The sequence below is a fragment of the Electrophorus electricus genome, chromosome 4, assembly GCF_013358815.1.
Source record: "Electrophorus electricus isolate fEleEle1 chromosome 4, fEleEle1.pri, whole genome shotgun sequence".
Classification (NCBI taxonomy): Eukaryota; Metazoa; Chordata; class Actinopteri; order Gymnotiformes; family Gymnotidae; genus Electrophorus; species Electrophorus electricus.
The window spans coordinates 19,771,451-19,790,510 of NC_049538.1; the positions used below are offsets into that span (position 1 = coordinate 19,771,451).

The 19,060-nt window shown below is 37.8% G+C and overlaps 1 protein-coding gene across 6 annotated transcripts in view; it reads left to right on the plus strand.

Annotated features, from left to right (window-relative positions):
• b3gat1a (beta-1,3-glucuronyltransferase 1 (glucuronosyltransferase P) a) overlaps nt 1-19,060 on the plus strand; it is a 68,108-nt gene that overhangs the window by 36,211 nt on the left and 12,837 nt on the right. For 5 of the 6 annotated variants that reach the window (XM_035524950.1, XM_035524951.1, XM_035524947.1 and 2 more), the window contains 4 exons: nt 14,457-14,574; nt 15,103-15,245; nt 16,502-16,573; nt 16,665-17,173. In XM_035524950.1, the coding sequence (XP_035380843.1) occupies nt 15,134-15,245; nt 16,502-16,573; nt 16,665-17,173 (693 nt within the window). In that variant the 5' untranslated portion in view covers nt 14,457-14,574; nt 15,103-15,133. The remainder of the gene's footprint in view (nt 1-14,456; nt 14,575-15,102; nt 15,246-16,501; nt 16,574-16,664; nt 17,174-19,060) is intronic. The other variant, XM_035524952.1, reaches the window with a different exon arrangement.

Below are 19,060 nucleotides of genomic sequence, written 5' to 3' on the forward strand. Positions count from 1 at the left end.
GGCCAACAATCGCTTTGAAGGAGTTCAGTGGCTGGAGTGAAGGTGCAGGAGTCAGCGATTTCAAGAGCTCTGAAAACAGCTGGTATGTATGGGAGGGTAACTAGAAGGACGCAATTACTGAAGAAAAAAACACAGAGTGACCCTTATAAAATGTGGAATAAAGTTTTGTTGTCAGTCGAGACAAAAATTGAGGTTTTTGACCAAAATTCAAGCCTTTGTTGCACAAGCCAAACACTGCCCATTCCTCAACAAATATCATCCTAACAGTGGTATGAGTGGTAGGGGTGGCAGGAAGTATCATGTTGTGGGGATGTTTTCCTTAGCAGATAATGGGCAGATAGTGTTGAAACTGAAGAAGGATGAATGGTGTAAAGTACAGGTAGATACCTAAAGACAATCTTCTTTAGCTAAAAAAGTAAAACTCGGGAGAAACCTTTACATTTTAGCAGAACAGTGAGCCCAAGCACAAGGCCAGAGTAAAAAAGGAGTAGTTGAACAACAAAAATGTGTGTTCTGTAAGTAGTAGAAGTAGTCAGGCAGCACTTATATAATATGTAGTAGTTTATTCAACTCAGGACAAAACACAAATGTTTTGGCCCTCAGGCATTGATCAACATGCTTGGGATGAAGGACGCTGATGAATGCATATGGTCCAAAAACATTTGTGTTTTGTCCTGAATCAAATAAACTACATATTATAAGAGTGCTGTTCGGCCACTCCTACTTAGTGATTCCTTCCTTAGTGGATTCAGCACATCAGAAGTATTGTTCAGGAGTATATCCTATTTATTTATCTTTACTTTAAAATATTTTGCAATGGCCAAGTCAAAGTCTAAGTTTCAATGCAAACAACAATCTGTGGCACTGTGTAAAAGTGATGGTTCACAACCTGAACCACCTGAAGCAAACATGCCACAAAGAAAAGCACTGGTAGGAACTTACCCAGCAGACTAAGCAAATTAGAAATAAAATTATAGACATGAACAAGATATGAAAAGGAAACTTTTGCAAGTAGAATTTAACACATTGGCTTGCACCCAAAATACTGTTTTTGTAATTGTGATTTTCAGTCAAGACAAATCTAATGATTAATAAGGGGATTTAATAGTTTTGCAAGACACTGTGTACATCTTTTCATCTTTTAACATTTTGATATTTAAAATTCAAAGTTGAATTAGGTTGAACAGGGTGATGCCAAATTTAGGATAGTATGGGTCAAAACTGAAATGTGTGCAAACTGAAATGTAACAATTCTTTCACTGTTGGATTTGCTGAAAAAGGTGTTTTTGTTTGAGAAACAGGCTGTAAAAGTCAAAGGGATTATTATGGATACTGATAGCCGGTGCCTATTGTTTGTCTGTGTGAGTGCATGTGCGTCCAGAAAGACTAAGAATGTTGGTAGTTCTCACACTCTGTGATTGGTCCTTTTTGATGGCCTAGAATGTTCATAAAATTCTGTTATTTTAGTTCCCATGGGAAGAAGAAAACACTGAACTAAGGGAGAGTAAAAGCTCATGTAGCTATCTTACTTACAAGCAACATGAATTTAATGTTAGGAAGTGGTGAGGAATATGCAGAATGCTATAGCTACTGGTTTACTTATGTTAGCTGTACCTTTCTTGGTAGAGATTAAAGTAGTATATTATAATAATGTAACAGGAGTTTCACATACTGTATTTTCATATTTGAAGTTTGTGGTACATGTTAGCCTGTGTCTTCTACTTTTTTGACGCTGAACTGGGCTGTATCATGTGAGTAGCCTTTGTTAACATAATTTTGTCCCAGCAATGTGGTATTTTGTCTATATATTTTAATATACTTACCTCGGAATTTCAATGACTATTTCAATGACTATTTAGTTAATTACATTACTACATTATGCTAATTACTATTAGTGGTAATTGAACTCTTTTAAATTAAAACCCATATATGTGACAGTAAAAATCAGTTAAATCTGGGATGACATTGTTTGTTGTCCTCAATTTTAAAATAAAATGGTCTCATGCATTTTCTCAATTTAAATGTGTGCTCATGTGGAAAAACGTTTCCACTGGCACAAGTAAATTTTGGTACTGGATATACATTGTATATACAATCATATAAAGTATTATTGTAAGTCTTATTTTTTAAATGCCTAGCTGCATGAATGAAGTAAACTAAAATAACTGTTTACAGAAAAATGGGAAGTGGCTGATATAACTATGTTTTTTCATTGTAAATAATTTGCTTTAATAAGTTAGCTGTTGTTTGTAATAATTATTGTAATAAGTTAACTATAGGTTTCTACGTTATAGCAGAATTATACTGAAATTATAGCAGACAGGGTGCACCTGCTGTCGGTGTCGGGGTGGCATCGTCCATCGTCTTAAATATAATACCTAGCAATATCTAGCTGCATTATGATGTGGGAAAATGCTGTTCCACTGGTACCTAGGTGTGCTAACTAGTCAACCAGGCGTGCACACCATAGAAGGACCAAGGGCATGAGAAACATTTTAAGATGACTTCCTGTAGTTTTCTTTGGCACTGGTTTATGATCTCTGCTAGCATAATGCAAAATAAAATCAGCAATTACATGGCAATCCCATAGTGTTATCTTTTAGTGTATAGCCTACTCTATAGATTGGAGACTACGATATGTAATACATTAACATGATATGTGCTTTGGCATGTCAGAATCACAGGCATCAAAATAAATGTGAGTAACAGGCTATTTGGGCATGTTTTTAATGCAGATAGTGAGCATGATCTTAAATAATTGTCATATCTTAAAGTTTTGAGTGTAGTTCATTCTTGGCTGGATTTCGATCTTGTGGCTGTGCATAATCAATATTTTCTGTCCAGTCTGGTTAGCTATTTCAGATTTACATCAGTTGTACACAGTGTGCGCATTACATCCCTTTACTATTCCAATAGCAATCTTACAGCTTTATGAGGGAGTGAAGTAAACAGTCATCTGTTGCTGTGAGTCCACTAGTCAGTAGCTGTAAAGTAATCTCTGTAGTAATTATTCGCATATTTATTTTTCATATATAAAAGTAAGACAGGAACACAAATGAAATGCATTTAGCCTTTGTTTGCTAAATGAGCTTATTTCATGCAGTGTGGATGGTTTACTTGTAATGACGTCCTAGTTTGGTTAAAGGATAGCGTATTTTTTAATAAAACTTTTTATGCTATCAGCATTACTTCTCCCATTATTTTGATGTTTAGGTGCCCTAATGTTATCTTACAAACTTACAGTGGGAGTTAATGTTGCACCAGGTGTTGCACCAATAAAATCATACAAAATTAATGTATGGATTATTAAGTTTGATCAGTGATTTTGGAATGAATAAAGGTTTATTGTAGCTTGTAAGTTGAAACAGCAGACTGAATCAGTATTGCTTAAAAGTTGCAAAGCTGAACATGTTTAAATGTTATAAATTGTCCTAAATAATCATTGCATTTGTAGCTTTGCCATTTAAACCTGAATTGTACTCTTTCAATGAGTTTTGCTTCTGTCACAAAATATTCTTCTTATCCAAGTGAGTATCTGAGATGAACAGGAACATTCCAACAACATAATAAAGTCATGGAAAGTAGATGTGCTTGAAAAATATGGAACCTAGGCTATCATTGAAACTTTAAAACCCACAAGGCAGCTTTACACTGCGAGCAAGATATTCAAACTTCTAATGTTTTATTAGAGCTTGTGCAGAAGAAAACTGTAATCAAAAGAGTACAACCTTATGGCCCCGACTGTATCTTTCTGGGGATGAATGAAACGTTTGTACAGATTTAAATGGGTCACAAAGTCACAGATTGTCTGCTATCATTGCAACCCCAAATGCTTGTTAAAGGAAAAAAGGCAACTTCCTTTGTGTGGTGTATAAGTTTGATGTGGCCAATCAGAGGAGCCTCCTCCCTCCCTTTAGTGTACCCTAACAAGAGGCTTCTGATTTGGAAGTCTTGATCTATGAATATGCTGCTGATGACACATGATTACAGTCACCTCTGTCATATCTGTGACCTCACTGATTCCATTAAAGCCAAGGGCTCTAGCTTTCGCTTCACTTCCCCAGAAATCTACCAGGGGCCAGCCTAATTGGAGGCATTTCCATATGTATTGCTTGTATTGCAGCTCTGTCCCATGCGTGTTCATTAGGATTAATTTCCCCCCCTGCCCCCCCTTTTAATATAAATGCAACCTTTTTACCCTAATGCTGTCAAGGCTTTGGACTGCAAGGGTTTCCCCTGCCCCCCATAAAAAATAAGGCAGCAAGGCAAAATGCAGAAACAATGATACCGGATTTAGCAACCGAATTGGTGAGAGTGGTCAAAAAGTACAGCACAGATGCAATACAAATTCAGAAATGGGTTTGTCTTGTTGCTGCATTATTAGACTTTGTAGCTGAGACTCTTGGTTCATGTTGTGCATAAAGTGGATTAAATATATTTGCACTTGAGACGCTTGAATGCAAGTTCAGAAGCTCGTGTATTTAAGCAAAATCCTACAGTTCATCGAGTAGCTAGTACTAAATCCATCCAAATCTTGAGAAATGTGTTTAGGGTTTTTTTTTTAAACCTCACAGTCCCTTATGCCCCATTTTCCCCTCTATGCTTCCTGTCCCCTGAATTTAGGTTACGTAGCCCTTTTCATGTCTGACTATTTTTCCCTTGCTATACTCACTTGTTCAATGTCAGAGCTCTTAAGAGATGACATTGGTAGTGTTGCTGTAGTCGGCTAAGCAGCCAGTCAAAAGTCAGGCTTCTCAGCAAAATCATCCCTCAAACTCTGAAGCTATGACACAGCACCTTCATAGCAGGTTATATCAAGCAGTACTGTGTGTTAGTGTTTCCCCTCTGCTGCCACTCAGCTTTTCAGCATGGCACTTTTCAGTTTGAGAGTGAGCAGACACTGGTATAAAATGTCAGTTAATGTTAGGGAGGCTGTATGGTCCTCCAAGGTCAAAACAGACACAGATGCAGCTGTATTACATTTTCCTGCCTGGTAAGATCACTCTGGTGACCTCTGGCATGCCTCTCTGTATGAGAGCAGTCTAATCTCTTGGATCATGTCTGTAGTTAAGTGGGATGAGTCCTTTTACACTTCACTTGTCAAGAACATTTAAATATCAAATGTCAATGCTCCAACTACTGCAGTCCAGGCCTGTTGATGTGTGTGGATTGTAAAGGTTATTTGGCACTTTTATGACAAAACAGTGGTATATATTGATTTTAAATGTGATTTATGATATGGTAAAATTGCCATTTCCAAATAATTGTATGTAAACTATAAAGCCATAAAAAGAAGGAAGAAAGAAACATCAAAGACAGAAAGACAGAAGCAAAGACAGAAAGACTTTCCTTTAGTGGTCTTCTCTTGATTTGCTTGGTTTGATGAAGTTCTGTGAGTTGTTCTATAGAGTATAACTAAGCCTACATCATACAAAAATGCATGGCACAGTTATAGTTTGGGTGGTCTGATGTGTGAATCATGCTGATCAATTAGTGTACAACTAGTGTAGCATTAGTTGGAGTGTGTTGGATGTTCATTCCTTTAATACATGAATAGATGAATATGGGTTTGGTAGATAGTCTTAAGTTCATAAGATCTTTTATGTTAGGCTTATCTGAAACCACTTTTTTTAACAGTACGAATGTCAGTGGCTCATTGCATGAAGACACATATTCTTTATTTCCTGTGACATTTCAAGGTACAGTCAGCTTTGTGTCCTTTACACTCTCAATTCAGAATGTGTGTTTAAAAGGAGTTTTGTATGTACAGCGGTCAGATTAGTGCACTTGAATAATAAGACACTGCCAGACCATGTGCATCTGCACTTTAAATGACTAACCCAGAATAAGTTGTGAATTTGTTCCCTTGGTTTGTGGTAACAAGTTCAAAGCTAGTGACAGTATGTCAAAGGAATAAATCACACCCATCAACAATCTGAATAATTATACAACTAAATAAACAACATGGTTGTATTGATGTTTGGCTGTATAATTTAATTGCATGGTATTAGAGCGGAATAGTGCAATGTTATGATACTTGCAAATTATGAGTTTACAAAGATAAACTCATTTTCTTCTATGCTAAAATTCTTTTAGAATTTATATTTCACACACCTATCATTTACAGTGTTGCTTAACACATTTCTTTCTTAATGTATCACATTTGTTCTTTAGCCCCATGTTACTCCTACAGCACGCAAACTCATTGAGGTAGATGCATAGCTGAAACTGGTAGAGAATTTCAAAGCCTTTTGCAACTCTCAAAGGCTGTTTCCATTTTCATAGGCCAAAGCAAAATTACTCATAATATTCTGGCAACACATTACTGCGGTTTTAAAATCTACTCCATTCATAGGCTTGACTGACTTTTACTATTGAAGAAAATTAATGGTGCTTTATTGTAACTGACATGTTAGTACTCTTGGGTTTATGATGATTTGCAGTACAGGACATTTTAAAGTTTCCTAGTAAAGCCACTCTTGAGAAGTGGAAGACTACTGAAATTTTATAGTTTTATAAACAATTTGAATATTCCTTGAAAATAGTATACTTCATTTCTGGAATGGATTATGAGCATTTTGCTATTTTCCTGGCAGAAAACACTTTGACAGTACTGCAAAAGTAAGTTAATGGGAAAAAATGCATATTGAATTTATGCTAGTATGCTTGTCATTTATGCTGATAGCCAGAAGACAATCTACCTACATACTGAAAAGTAGGTTTTGCAATAAATCCTTTAATCATTTTACAGTCAGCAATTAAGCAGCACTTTGGTGTGAAGTGATATTGCAGAGCTTTAGAATTGAATGCAACAAAAGCCTCTGTGGCAGCAGTAAGCATGTCAAAAACTAGGGCTCCAATGTATAGTTTGTTAATCATTATCTCAGTATTGGCCTTTGCAATACTGATTTTGCAGAAGGCTGCAATATACAATGAGCCCTTTTTTATTGTGTGTTATGAGCATCTTCACCAATTTCAGACCATTCCACAGTGTTTAGTAAGTGTTTCAACATTTACACGATTAAACAGATAGTGGTCAAAGTAATGCAGGTTTCAGTGGTGTTTTTAAATACATTGCAAAGCATATTTCAATATGTAGTAACTACTTGCAGCATTATTAGAAATATTGTTTCCAAAATGCTATGTTATTTAAAGTGGACAATAAATCAAATATAAGTATATAACAATTTCCTGCTCCTGTAGAGGGATATGGATCTATGAGCATACCGCTCATTGATATCTATATGGCAATTAGTAATCAAAGATACAAGTCCCTTTCCCAGCCTTGGGTTATTTTCTTGTGGTTCAATTGTTTTTTTTCTCCATCTGTATTGTTATTGTAAAGCGACCTTGAGGTTGAGAAAGGCACAATATAAATTAAAGTTATTATAATAATAATGATTATTATTATTCATAATTAGCAATAATAATATTAATAATAATTGTAATAATGATCAGATTCATAATTGTGTATTTTTGTCTACACACAAGTGTAGAGGGGATTCAGGGACACCGGAGAATCATCCGAAAAATAATTCACACATCTGTCTTATTAGAGAAACCTCTCATTTCTGCAAAGGCTACTAGCCATAGCTAGTATAGACTTGTAATAAGTTCTGTTTGAAATAAACTTCATTTCAAATTACACATCTAATAATATTTGGCCATTGAATAGGTTATAATAAGCTTCTTTTTTTTTTAACATTGTGTTAATGACTTTGATTTGACATTTTTTCCGCAGTAAATTGTTGTAACAGACCCTCAGGATCGAGTTCTTTTTAGTTTTTTAAGGTAGCTAGCATTGGCTAGCTCCTAGTGTTAACTTCCTTAACATAGCAAACAAACTAGATAGCACAGTTAGTTTGTCAAAATGCTGCTGATGCATTTAACATCAGACGGGTTGAATATTAAATATTGTTCATTGTGTCACATTAAATTAAATAATGTGAATATTTATTCATTCATTTAGCTAGCTAGCTAATGTTAAATGTCAGATATTTTGCCATATTTTTGTGATGAAGAAATGTAGAGTTTGTTCTAGAATGTGGTCTCTTCATACCATTTTCATTCCAAAACTGGAAATGAAGGCACATATTTACTGATGATTATGGACTACTAGCTAATGTATAAGACCATGTTCTGTTGTGGTGTTGTTTGCTCCTGACATTAAGAGAGGGGGCATACATTAACAATTGGCCAGAGTTTGGACAGAGATACTGTCCTGCCCAAAATCTCTACTGTGCATACTGTAGCTCCAATTTTTATCTATTGCACAAGTGCACACAAGATGGCAGCTCCCATTTGTAGGCCATCTTGGTGGTTTCAGAAATTCACAATGGGAGTCAATGGAGACATACCATCCATTCAAGGTGACGAAGGTGATGGAGGAAAAATATGTATCTATTTTGCAGAAAAAAAGTGCCTAAATAATTTGTAACTCATGCCAGTAAATCTATGTTGGTTAACGCAGCAGGAAAAGATATGCACCAATCCGTGAGAATGACTAACTTGATAATAGTACTTGAAAAATATTGAAAAATAATTTGAGTTCAGGTATTCAAGTTTTTGCATTAGCATGTATATAGGAATCAAAATGTAATGTTATATGGAGTTTTCTCTGTTTGGTTCTCTAATATACAATGCATGTGCTTATTGTAATATACAGTTATACCCTCAGCTAGAGCATATACATAATAAGAATAAAAATATCACAGTAAATGTGAAATGTACATGTGCCACCAGAAACTGGTTCTCTCTCATGCAGTGATGAATGTACAAAGATGACTTTGCACCTGCCAGCCCTTAGTGTAATAAACAATGGTGGAAGAATCCAGATGGAAGAACGGAAACTAATTTGCCTTTCACTGAAGATTTCATTTCCTTTCCTATAACCAAAGTCCAAAATGAAGAATATCTGTTCTAGAATGCAGATGTAGTCCATCAGAAAATCAATTTAATATTCTCAGTTAGATGTCTAAAAGACCTACTGATTCTATGGTAGATAGTTTCCTATATCTCATAAAATTAGTGTTCATTAGATTAATCAGATTAATGGCATCATATTAAAAAAAAGGATATGGTTCAAGCAGTCTACTTAGAAAAATGTATCAAATATGCTGAATCCAACATTATCCCCTATGCAATTAATTTAAAATTGCTGTAATTTCAGGTCAGCACATATTCTTAATATGAATAAAGATGAAAAAAATGTGTCAAAATTTCTTTTCTGATCGCCACTCCCTCAGCTCCCTCGTGTGTGGATCAAGAGTTTAGAAAGTTTTCTGGAATAAGAAAACGAAATAAAAATGTGTGGGATAGAGGACAGCTGGTTTTCAGTGCAGCATCTTCAGCCCGGGGCTCTGCTGTCCCTGTAAATCTTTCATCAGTGCAGAGGCAGTGAGGCAAAGACAAGACCCTCACTATCAATCAGTACTGCCGTGCTCCACAAATGACTTACTTACCTTTTCCTGAGAATAAAAAAGATGTTCCCTTGTAAATCAGAGCTGCAACGGCCTTCAGCATGATTACGATATCAAACAGTACTGAACTGGACAGACTGCTGGCCTGATATAGAGTAAATAAATAAATGTAAATGTGCATCTAGCTGAGTGAGTACTGGAATTACATAGCATACCATGTCTGCACCTGACAAATATGTTTTAATTCTTAGGCTGTCTGTGAAGTAAAAGGTGTTGTGATTTAATGTATTATAGTATCTATTTAGAAAATAAGAATATAGTATTGTTCTTTAAGAAAGGGTATGATCCTCAAACAAAGGTAGTAACAGACTGCGGAATTTTTCTGTTGCCAGATTTGATTCTACTGCCTTTTTTAAAAAAAAAAAAAACCTGGACCAGTATTCTTGCCTGCACCGACCTCCACCCTATACGGACAGTGACTTTAAATGTTATTTTTACCTTTTCATTAGTAATGTCACACAGTTCATGGTTTGTATACAGATATAAAAGTGATAAGGTACCACAAACGCTTAGCCTCCCTCCCCTGCACCCTCCTCCTCTACAGCGGCCTCCTTGCGAAAGGAAAGGAAAGAAATAGAGAACTGAAAAGCAAACTGGATAAGACAGGACAAACATTCAGAAGCACTTGATAAGTAATAATATTCCCACACTACCAACCCTCATTTTTGCACACTAAGATACACTTACATTAGCTGACACTTTTATCCAAAGTGACTTACAGTTATGACTGAGTACAACTTGAGGGTCTTGCTCAGGGGCCCACCAGCTTGAACAAGCAACCTTCCACTTACAAGTCAAGTACCTTATTCACTGTGCTATCACTGCCCATTGTGATAAGATAGTGAGTGTTTGTTAAATGCTGTGTATATTTTTCATCTTTCTTTAAAAAGTGTGGAAAGAGGAGTCAGCTCTCAATATATCATAAAAATTGAGATCAGGTTTACTCAAATGCTTTCGTACTCTTTGAAGTTTGTTCTGAGTCTAAGTAGGAATGATCTGTAAGGAGGTTAAGACAATGATTTATTGAAATATCTGTTCTGTCCTTCCAATTCAACAGTGTAACTTTTTTTTAGCCATTGTAAGTGATATTAATATAAAAGATTTGTGGTGATTGGGTGCTGAGAATAAAGAGATCATTAAGTAGAGCTATAATGGGACAGAAAAGGATAAGTCCCCAAATCTCAGCCTGTGCATGACCTCCGACCAAAACTGCTGGACAAGGGGACATGTCAAAAAAGCATGATAATAATTGTCTGTTAAAGTGGGGCAATATGGGCATTCATCACTGTGGCTAAATGCCATACAGTGTAATTTCAAGGATGTGATTCTATGCAGTGTTTAGTATTATATTAGCTGGAGTTTTTAATTGCTGGTCATATGCTGGATTCCATTGTCTTAATATTGCTCATCGCTACTCCAGTGCAAAGATTATATAATCTTTGTGTGTGTGTGTGTGTGTGTGTGTGTGTGTGTGTGTGTTTGTGTGTGTGTGTGTGTGTGTGTGTGTGTGTGTGTGTGTGTGTGGCCAGTTTGTCTATTGTGAAAATGTTGAAAATAAAGCTTCCAAAAAGCTTCCAAAATTATTCATGTCTGGTTTTCACTGAGTTAATGGGTTGGCAAGTTCCTCTATTGAATTATAATGTGTTCGGAGAATATACTGCACCTGTAAGCCTAACAGTGTATTTACCCATCTTTATTTATTTAGTGCTTTAGGATCTCATCCACCCTGTGGTCTCCTCTGAGCAGCCGGGGCCACATTTTGAGTGAAGCCTCCAGCTGAAAGCTCTCTCCCTAGTTTGCCCCATGTGACTTATGTCTGTTTTTGCCTATTTGATTTTTAAGTTTGTGTTCCAAAAGGTTCAGAGTGAATCATGTTCCGGGACCCTTCCCTCTGGTTTCCTTTAAACAAGGTATATGGAGACCTGCTATGCCAAAGGAAAGATTATAAATATGTGCATGATGACTGGGAGTCATGAAAATACATATAGTATTAAAATAATGTAAATAAAATAGTATAAGAACATTAATAAATATAATGTATGTACAATATTAAAGACACAGAAATTGCTAGTAAAGTGCTAGTGAAAAGCAGTGCTAGTAAATAATGCAAATGCTAATAAATAGCTAAGATAAGTAAATGCATTTTTCACTGCAGTTGTGGGTGCCTAATGAATTTTGAAGGTAAGGAGTTTGTGCATAGTAGCAAAAGGCAGCTTCACTGATTTTTTGTACTTCATTCTAGGTAAGTTTAACCATCCAGCATGATATAAAACCTTTTTGAACATAATCTGTCAGGCACTCTGAAGTGTATAATGTTGCTAGACCATTAAGAGCTCAAAAAGCTAGTGAAGGAATCCTAAATCATTTCTAAAAGAAACAGACAGCCAGGCTTTGTGATTGCTGGCAATTCAGTAAACAATATATTACAGTAGTCTAGCTATGAAATAATTAAAGCAGGGTCAGTTTCCTACCATATAGTATTATTAGCAAGGTTCTAACTCTTAGTATAGTTTTTAAATGAAATAAAATTCTTGTTTGTTTGTGTGTGTGTGTGTGTGTGTGTGTGTGTGTGTGTGTGTGTGTGTGTGTGTGTGTGTACCTGCCTCCTTCCAGTGAGTGTTCATATGTTTTTTTCACACACTCCAGCCTTCAGACCTGGGAGTTTGTAGGTGCGGCATAGTACTTTTGCTGTTCTTCAGTTTGCACTCCTCTGGACTGAGATTATTGATGTCATGAGCTGAACGTACTTGTATGTTGCTATTATCTGTTGGAGCCACTCCTTTAGGGCTCACAGCCTCTATCACCACTGGGACAACGTTGGTGTTAATATTCCACATTCTCACTATTTCCTCTTTCAGTCTCTGGTATTGCTCCAAGTCTTCATATTCATTAGTTTGGATGTTTCCATCACTTGAGACTGCCACATCTATTACCACTGCTGTTTTCTGAATCTTATCTACTATCAAAATTTCTGGTTTGTTCTCCATTACTTGCTTACAAGAGCTTAGCTTTGTTGTTCTCCACCATTTTTCTGGCTCCCCTCCTTTGGGGGGTCCAGCTCCTATGCCTTGCATATGTTTCTGCATGTCTTCTTGTTTTGTATTCTGCTGTGTATCATCATTTGCACAGATATTAAAACTGAAAACTTTGCAGTTATGTATGAAGTATACAAGGGCAAAGGAAAATTAAACAGACCTCCAAAAGCTCTTTTCTGAGTATACTTTCTAATCACATTGCAATGGACAGTTGTGCTCATTACTGTATATAGCTTCACTTCCCTGTTAAACCAACTTTGCCTTCGTTTGCTTGGCTATTCCTTTAGCAATTAACGCCACTAGAATCTGCAATCAATACATTACGTTCGGAATTTACTTTTGCTGATGCCTGCAGGTAAGTTAGTTTTGTGGACAGTGACAGGTGCATCAATAATGACCTATTGTGACTCCTCTAGTCATTATCAAGGCATGTTCAAAGCTGCAGCTAGTGCTTAGGAAAGGAGTGAATGAATAATCAGACAAGCCAGACAGCTCTATATTAAGCTCCCCTTTGTTCTGTGCCTAAACACCAGCAAATGCATTCCAATTAGCATGTTCTAAGGACACACTGTAGATGAGACATTGATATTTGAGAGGAGTCACCAAGCTTATCTTCTCCATGAGATGCAGAATCTTGTCTCCATGTTATGCCCAAGCATACACAGCAAAATCATCACTGATAAATTAGTCGTTGTGATTCTGTCCGCGTTAAACTGTCCTCTTCGTAGACCAGTAATGTATGCGTATGAAGTGTGATGCACATCTTGTACACAAGCTTCTGCCGCAGTGTCATACCAGAACTGTTATGGTGATTTCTCCTGGTGTTGACCTGAACACAGGACTTTTGAAAGTATTATGGCACTCAGCGTGCTGTCTGTGTTCAGTTCATGGCTGGTTAGGTGTGGTTGATTTACAGTGAGGCTGCCCTCTAAGACATCAGCTGATGCTGCCTGAGTTGTTTAGCATTCTCGGTGAAGCAGTGTTTTTAAGCCGGTTAGTTGTCCTTTCAGTTGAATGATGTGGCCATTTGCAGACTCAGAGCAGGATTTTCTGATGACCTTTTTTTAGTAGGCCTGCAAGCAAGAAGAAGAATTTACTATTTTGTACATGTAGTGTAATTTTTACCACAGGCATGCTTTAGTGCTGGCAAACAATACCCCCCCAAAAAACAAAAAAACCCAGGCCTGCTGCTCAGTTTCCACGGTTTCTATTGTGGTGCTTTAGTGCTTCCTGATTGGGGTTCTAGTGGCCAGAGTGCCCAAAACTAAGCTAATTAATAAGGATTTCGTTTACTCGTTTGTTTGTTTGTTTTTAGTAATACATTATTAATTTTTAACAATACGCCAAACTTGATATGGTAGCTTTTCTGGTCACCCCAAGTGTACTATGTTATATTCTGAGTCAGTGTATAGCTCTGTCTTACCTTAGTGTTAGCCAGAGGCACCTGTTGTTCTCTATGTTTAAAAACATCAAAAATATTCTTTCCATTTTGTTTCATCTCTCATCCTCCACAGAACAACTAAAAATGCACTGTGTCATCTGCAGTCAATCAGCATTTGCACTGTAGTCTGCCCACACAACATGCAAACAGACAGACACACACAGCCTTGCTTCAAGGCAATGCATCAACTCTGTCTTTCATATGTGTGTCTGGATATGTCTCAGGGTTAATTGTTTTGTAACAGGGAGGCTCAGCACAATGGACTGTGCTCAGAACTATGTGATTTTATCACTATTATCATTTATGTTACTCAAAGCTTTTGTGGCAGCAACACAATTTTATTTTATTTAATATAATAAATATTCGTGACAGAGCTGAGAGTTTCACTTCTTTTCTTTTTTTTTGGATGTGTTTGGAAATGTAATGTACATAGCTTACCTCATAGTGTACATGTTAACTTGACAATACAGAAGTGGTATAATTGTATTGTGTGCATTGTAGGTTTTGTGGTCTACTGTATGTGATGACGTGGGCAATGATGGCTCAGTGTCTGGTCCCTAGAAAGCGGCTTCTGCAGCTGCGTCTCAAACACATGCCTGTCCAGCACGCATAACCACAGGTAAGAAGACTGTAGAGAAACACGCATGCACACACACACACACACACATACACACAGGCACGCACGCACACACACACACACACACACACAATTTAGCTGTACATTGCAAATAAGGTGGGAAGAGATTTTGTGAGTTTTGTGAGTGCACTGTGGTGTTAATATATTCCATTAACACTGAGTCTTATAGAGCACACTTAGTGCCTTTGACCTACACTAACCTAGATGCACAAGTGTAAAAGTCTCACTTCTCAATCCTCAGATATATTACATTTTCAGTTCACATCTTACCAGAGGAAGGCTTAGTGATAGTTAAATTAACACTCTAGAGCCCTCCACTTGACTGATAGCAGAATGTAGTGCTTATGGTCAAGGACAATAAACAGAATCAGCATGCCCAGTTCTGTTTAGCACCAAGCCCAAGTTTCTTCTTAGCAGGACTGTATTCTCTCCCTTTCCTCTCTTTCTCCTTCTGTGTCTCTTTCATTCACTTCTGTTCTTTCTCTGATGTAATTTAATATCCATTTCTAGGTAATGACCAGGCATAGAGCCAGCCCTGGAGATGCCGAAGAGAAGAGACATTCTTGCCATCGTGTTGATCGTGTTACCCTGGACCCTGCTCATTACTGTGTGGCACCAGAGCGCCATTGCCCCTCTGCTTGCCATCCGAAAGGGTAACCTCTGCCTTTCTCTGCTTTTTCTCTTTTAAAGCCTGCACATACTAGTACATGCTTAAGAGTACATAAATAAGCAAAAATGCACTATAAGTGCATTTTTTTAGATCTTTGGAGGAATTTGCTTACTTCTTTTAGAAGCTTTTGAAATAAACCTTTTAATTCAATATTCTAGTGCCTTATGAGGGATCAATAACTGAGGCATTCATATTATACAGGAAAATAAAGTATGTGGGCAACTGCAATTGTTTTATTCCTGAGAACTTCTGTGAGTCATACGTCTCTAAATACTTGCTCTAATAAAGTTTCCTGATCATTTATTCAGTTCTATTTTGTGAGTTATGGGGAGTATTGTGAAAAACAGTGAAATCTTGGTGATAAGGTCAGGTTTGGTTTGCACACACCTGACTGTCCTTTATATCACATATATATATATATATATATATATATATATATATATATATATATATATATATATATATATATAATCAAGGTATCAGGGCCTCTTAAAGAAGTTCAAAGTGCAATGCTGATCCGAGGTCAGCTCTCTTACTCTGTCCATGATCTTCTAATATTGAACTCCTGAGCCCCCAATTAATTTTCATATTTGCTATCACTTTGGAAACATGTAACTTTGGAGTTACATGTCTAGGACAGTTTTGAAATATTAAAATGTTCTTTTTGTGATAGTGGGATCTTTCTCTCTTTGGGGTATTGCGTTTACAACATGACACAAACTCTTAACATCCATAAATGCATCTGTAGGGAGGTAAAAATAATAATAATGACATGTCTGTTAACAGTGTCATCACACTGGCCTTTGTAGTGTCTTATAAGCAGCAAACAGCTGTTATGTTAGTGGTGTATGCTAATGTAGGAGGAGGGAAAGTTTTCACTCTAACATCTGAAGTGAGAAGAGGGCGTTAAGAGAGCGATATTAAGTGATATCGAGTGTCTCCATTAGGAAAATGTTTCGTGTCCTTAATGACACGTACTTTGCTGAAATAGTTCATAAGCAGTATACCATATAATATTTCACTTGAGTTTTATCAAATTTTTAAACATTTTTTATTGATCAGAGTAACGCATTACTGTTTTGAATGCCTATTTGTTGAGTTGTGCTTTCCGGAAAAGATGAGTGAAGATTATGGGTGGGGGCTGGTTGGAGTTTGAAACCAAGGTATAGAGCTTGGTTTGAAACTCATGGTACAGCAGCTGTGTTGCCCTCTCATGGCACCTGCTCTCCCTCTTTCCAGCTTGTCACCATCTAGTAAAAGAGATCTTTATCATACCAGAGCGGCTAATGATCCAGCGGCACCGCCTGGCAGGTACTCCTCTCGGCCTCTTGGCATGTGTCAGACATAGCGAGAGCAGCCCCGGGATGTGCTAATGCCTCAATTCTCCTTCTCTGCACTGTAGATGACGGACCTGAGGGCCGGCATGAGGCAGGCCCGGCCACTGACTCAAAGGAGTACTGCTCACCCGACAAGGACATAGTGGAGGTGGTGCGCACCGAGTATGTGTACACAAGGCCGCCGCCCTGGTCTGACGTGCTGCCCACTATCCACGTAATCACACCCACGTATAGCCGGCCCGTGCAGAAGGCGGAGCTGACACGCCTGGCCAATACTTTCTTGCACGTACCCAACCTGCACTGGATCCTGGTGGAGGATTCGCAGCGGAGGACGCCGCTAGTGACGCGGCTGCTGAGGGAGACAGGTCTCAACTACACACACCTCAACGTGGAGACGCCACGCAACTACAAACTGCGAGGGGATGTGCGAGACCCCAGGATACCGCGTGGAACCATGCAAAGGAACCTGGCCCTGCGCTGGCTCCGAGAGACCTTCAGTCCCAATAACAGTCAGGCTGGCATCGTCTACTTCGCCGATGACGACAACACATACAGCTTGGAGCTCTTTGAGGAGGTAAGTAGATAATTTCGAATTGTGACACATGATTGCAGTTTCCCCAACAGAAGATGTTATAAATTTCTATGGGAACTTTTCCACACTGATTACAGACCAAAGGCCTTTGCAGTACATTACCTGAACAGATTATAGAGGATCCATACGTTGGATATCGATAGGATATGCTGTTGTTTAGATAGAGTATGAGTAAATGGCTCTCACTGCTGTATTGTAATGCTGTCATTATCTTTGCCTTGGGATCACCCATAAAGCTTTGACCCAGACAGTTCCCGAACCTTCAGAGGGTCTTTGTAGCGAAGCTCTTTGAGACACTCTTGTTTTCTCATTTAACTGATCGTTAAGGGCTTTAACTACTGGAGTTTGCTGCTCCAGCTGACATTAAATGGCTTTCCTTCACTGCATCTGCCTGCTAAAAGCCTCTAGCTAGTGGGAGAGAAGGTCAACACAGTCCAACACATATAAATTTTGTGAACAGTGTCCATTTAAAAGAACTGTACTAGAATACACTAAGGCACCCTATCCCCACAAATACATGAACCTAATGTAAATTTAATTTTAAGCGTTCTGTTATATATTTACTCAAGAAGATGCTTGATTTAATTAGATACGTTGGCTATGTTCTCTCTGCAGTGACCCAAACATTTCCCATTTGGTTTACAGTGTGAACAGCCATAAACATATCGACTCTTTTTCAATTTGACTTTTTCAATTTTGATTTAGGCCACTTTTATATGTGGTACTGAAATCCGATGCATGTTCAGTTTGTGGCATGCAGTTTGAATGGTCACATTCATGTGACTTTTATGTCAATACAGTTTGACATTCATCATAATTTCGTGCAGGCAGGAAGGTAAGATTGATAACAACATCCAAATATTCCTCTACAGTGAAGTAGCTGCTGTAACTCAACAGAGAGCCGTCATTAAAATCTGGGCCCTCTTCCGCCTCTTCAGACTCATTATAATTTGTTGCCAAATTCACAGTCAGCCTCCAATTTACATTAAAATGAGCAATAGACTTGTGGTTGCTATGGTTGACTGATTGTTTACATCTGGATAAGTGTCAGTTGAGCTGAGTGTCAGTTAATGTGTGTGATCTATTCAGACTAATGCTAGGTATAGGCCATATTTAGAAGATATTATGAACAAGTCAACAGCAAAAAAAAAAAAAATGGATTTGAGCATTAAATCAGATTCGGGACATGTGATGTGGGAGACTAGGCCCGACGCACAGGTAACTATGGTCCACACGACAAAATGAAACCTTAACGCACAACAAAGCAGTTGGTACATAGCATACTTAGGGTCAAACACCAACAAGAATAAAACAAGGTTTTAAATATGTGTGCTAACAAGGAACATAACTATAGACAGGTGCGACAGGATTAATGAATATGGTAGGAGAGTGGTGCTAGACACACACACAGGGGGAGAAGCCTAGGAGGAGGGGGCCATGCCGTGACAGGACACTTTTACCTGCAGTGTAAATGTACCCTTCCACATAGTTTATTCGCTATCCATTAAGCTTTATTTATTATGACTTGTATCAGTGCATAATTGGAGGTCTGTTGGATAAAAATAATTAATATTGTATTATTAATTATATTAATATACAATACTGTAACTGCCTGAGTGCTGCAGGGTGAGGAGTGGGACACACAGGCTCTCTTGACAGACATTTATTATACACACATGAAGGACAAGCATATTGGCACTCACAGAAAACCAGGTAGGTGAACACGGACAACAGGTTACAAACAAAACACACGATACTCCGGTGAACATGAACATGAACAAAGGCTGACAACCCTGTACTCACCTGCAACAGTTTAAATACATGCAAACATTAGACACAGAAGCCGGTGCAGGTGTGCAAACCTGGGTG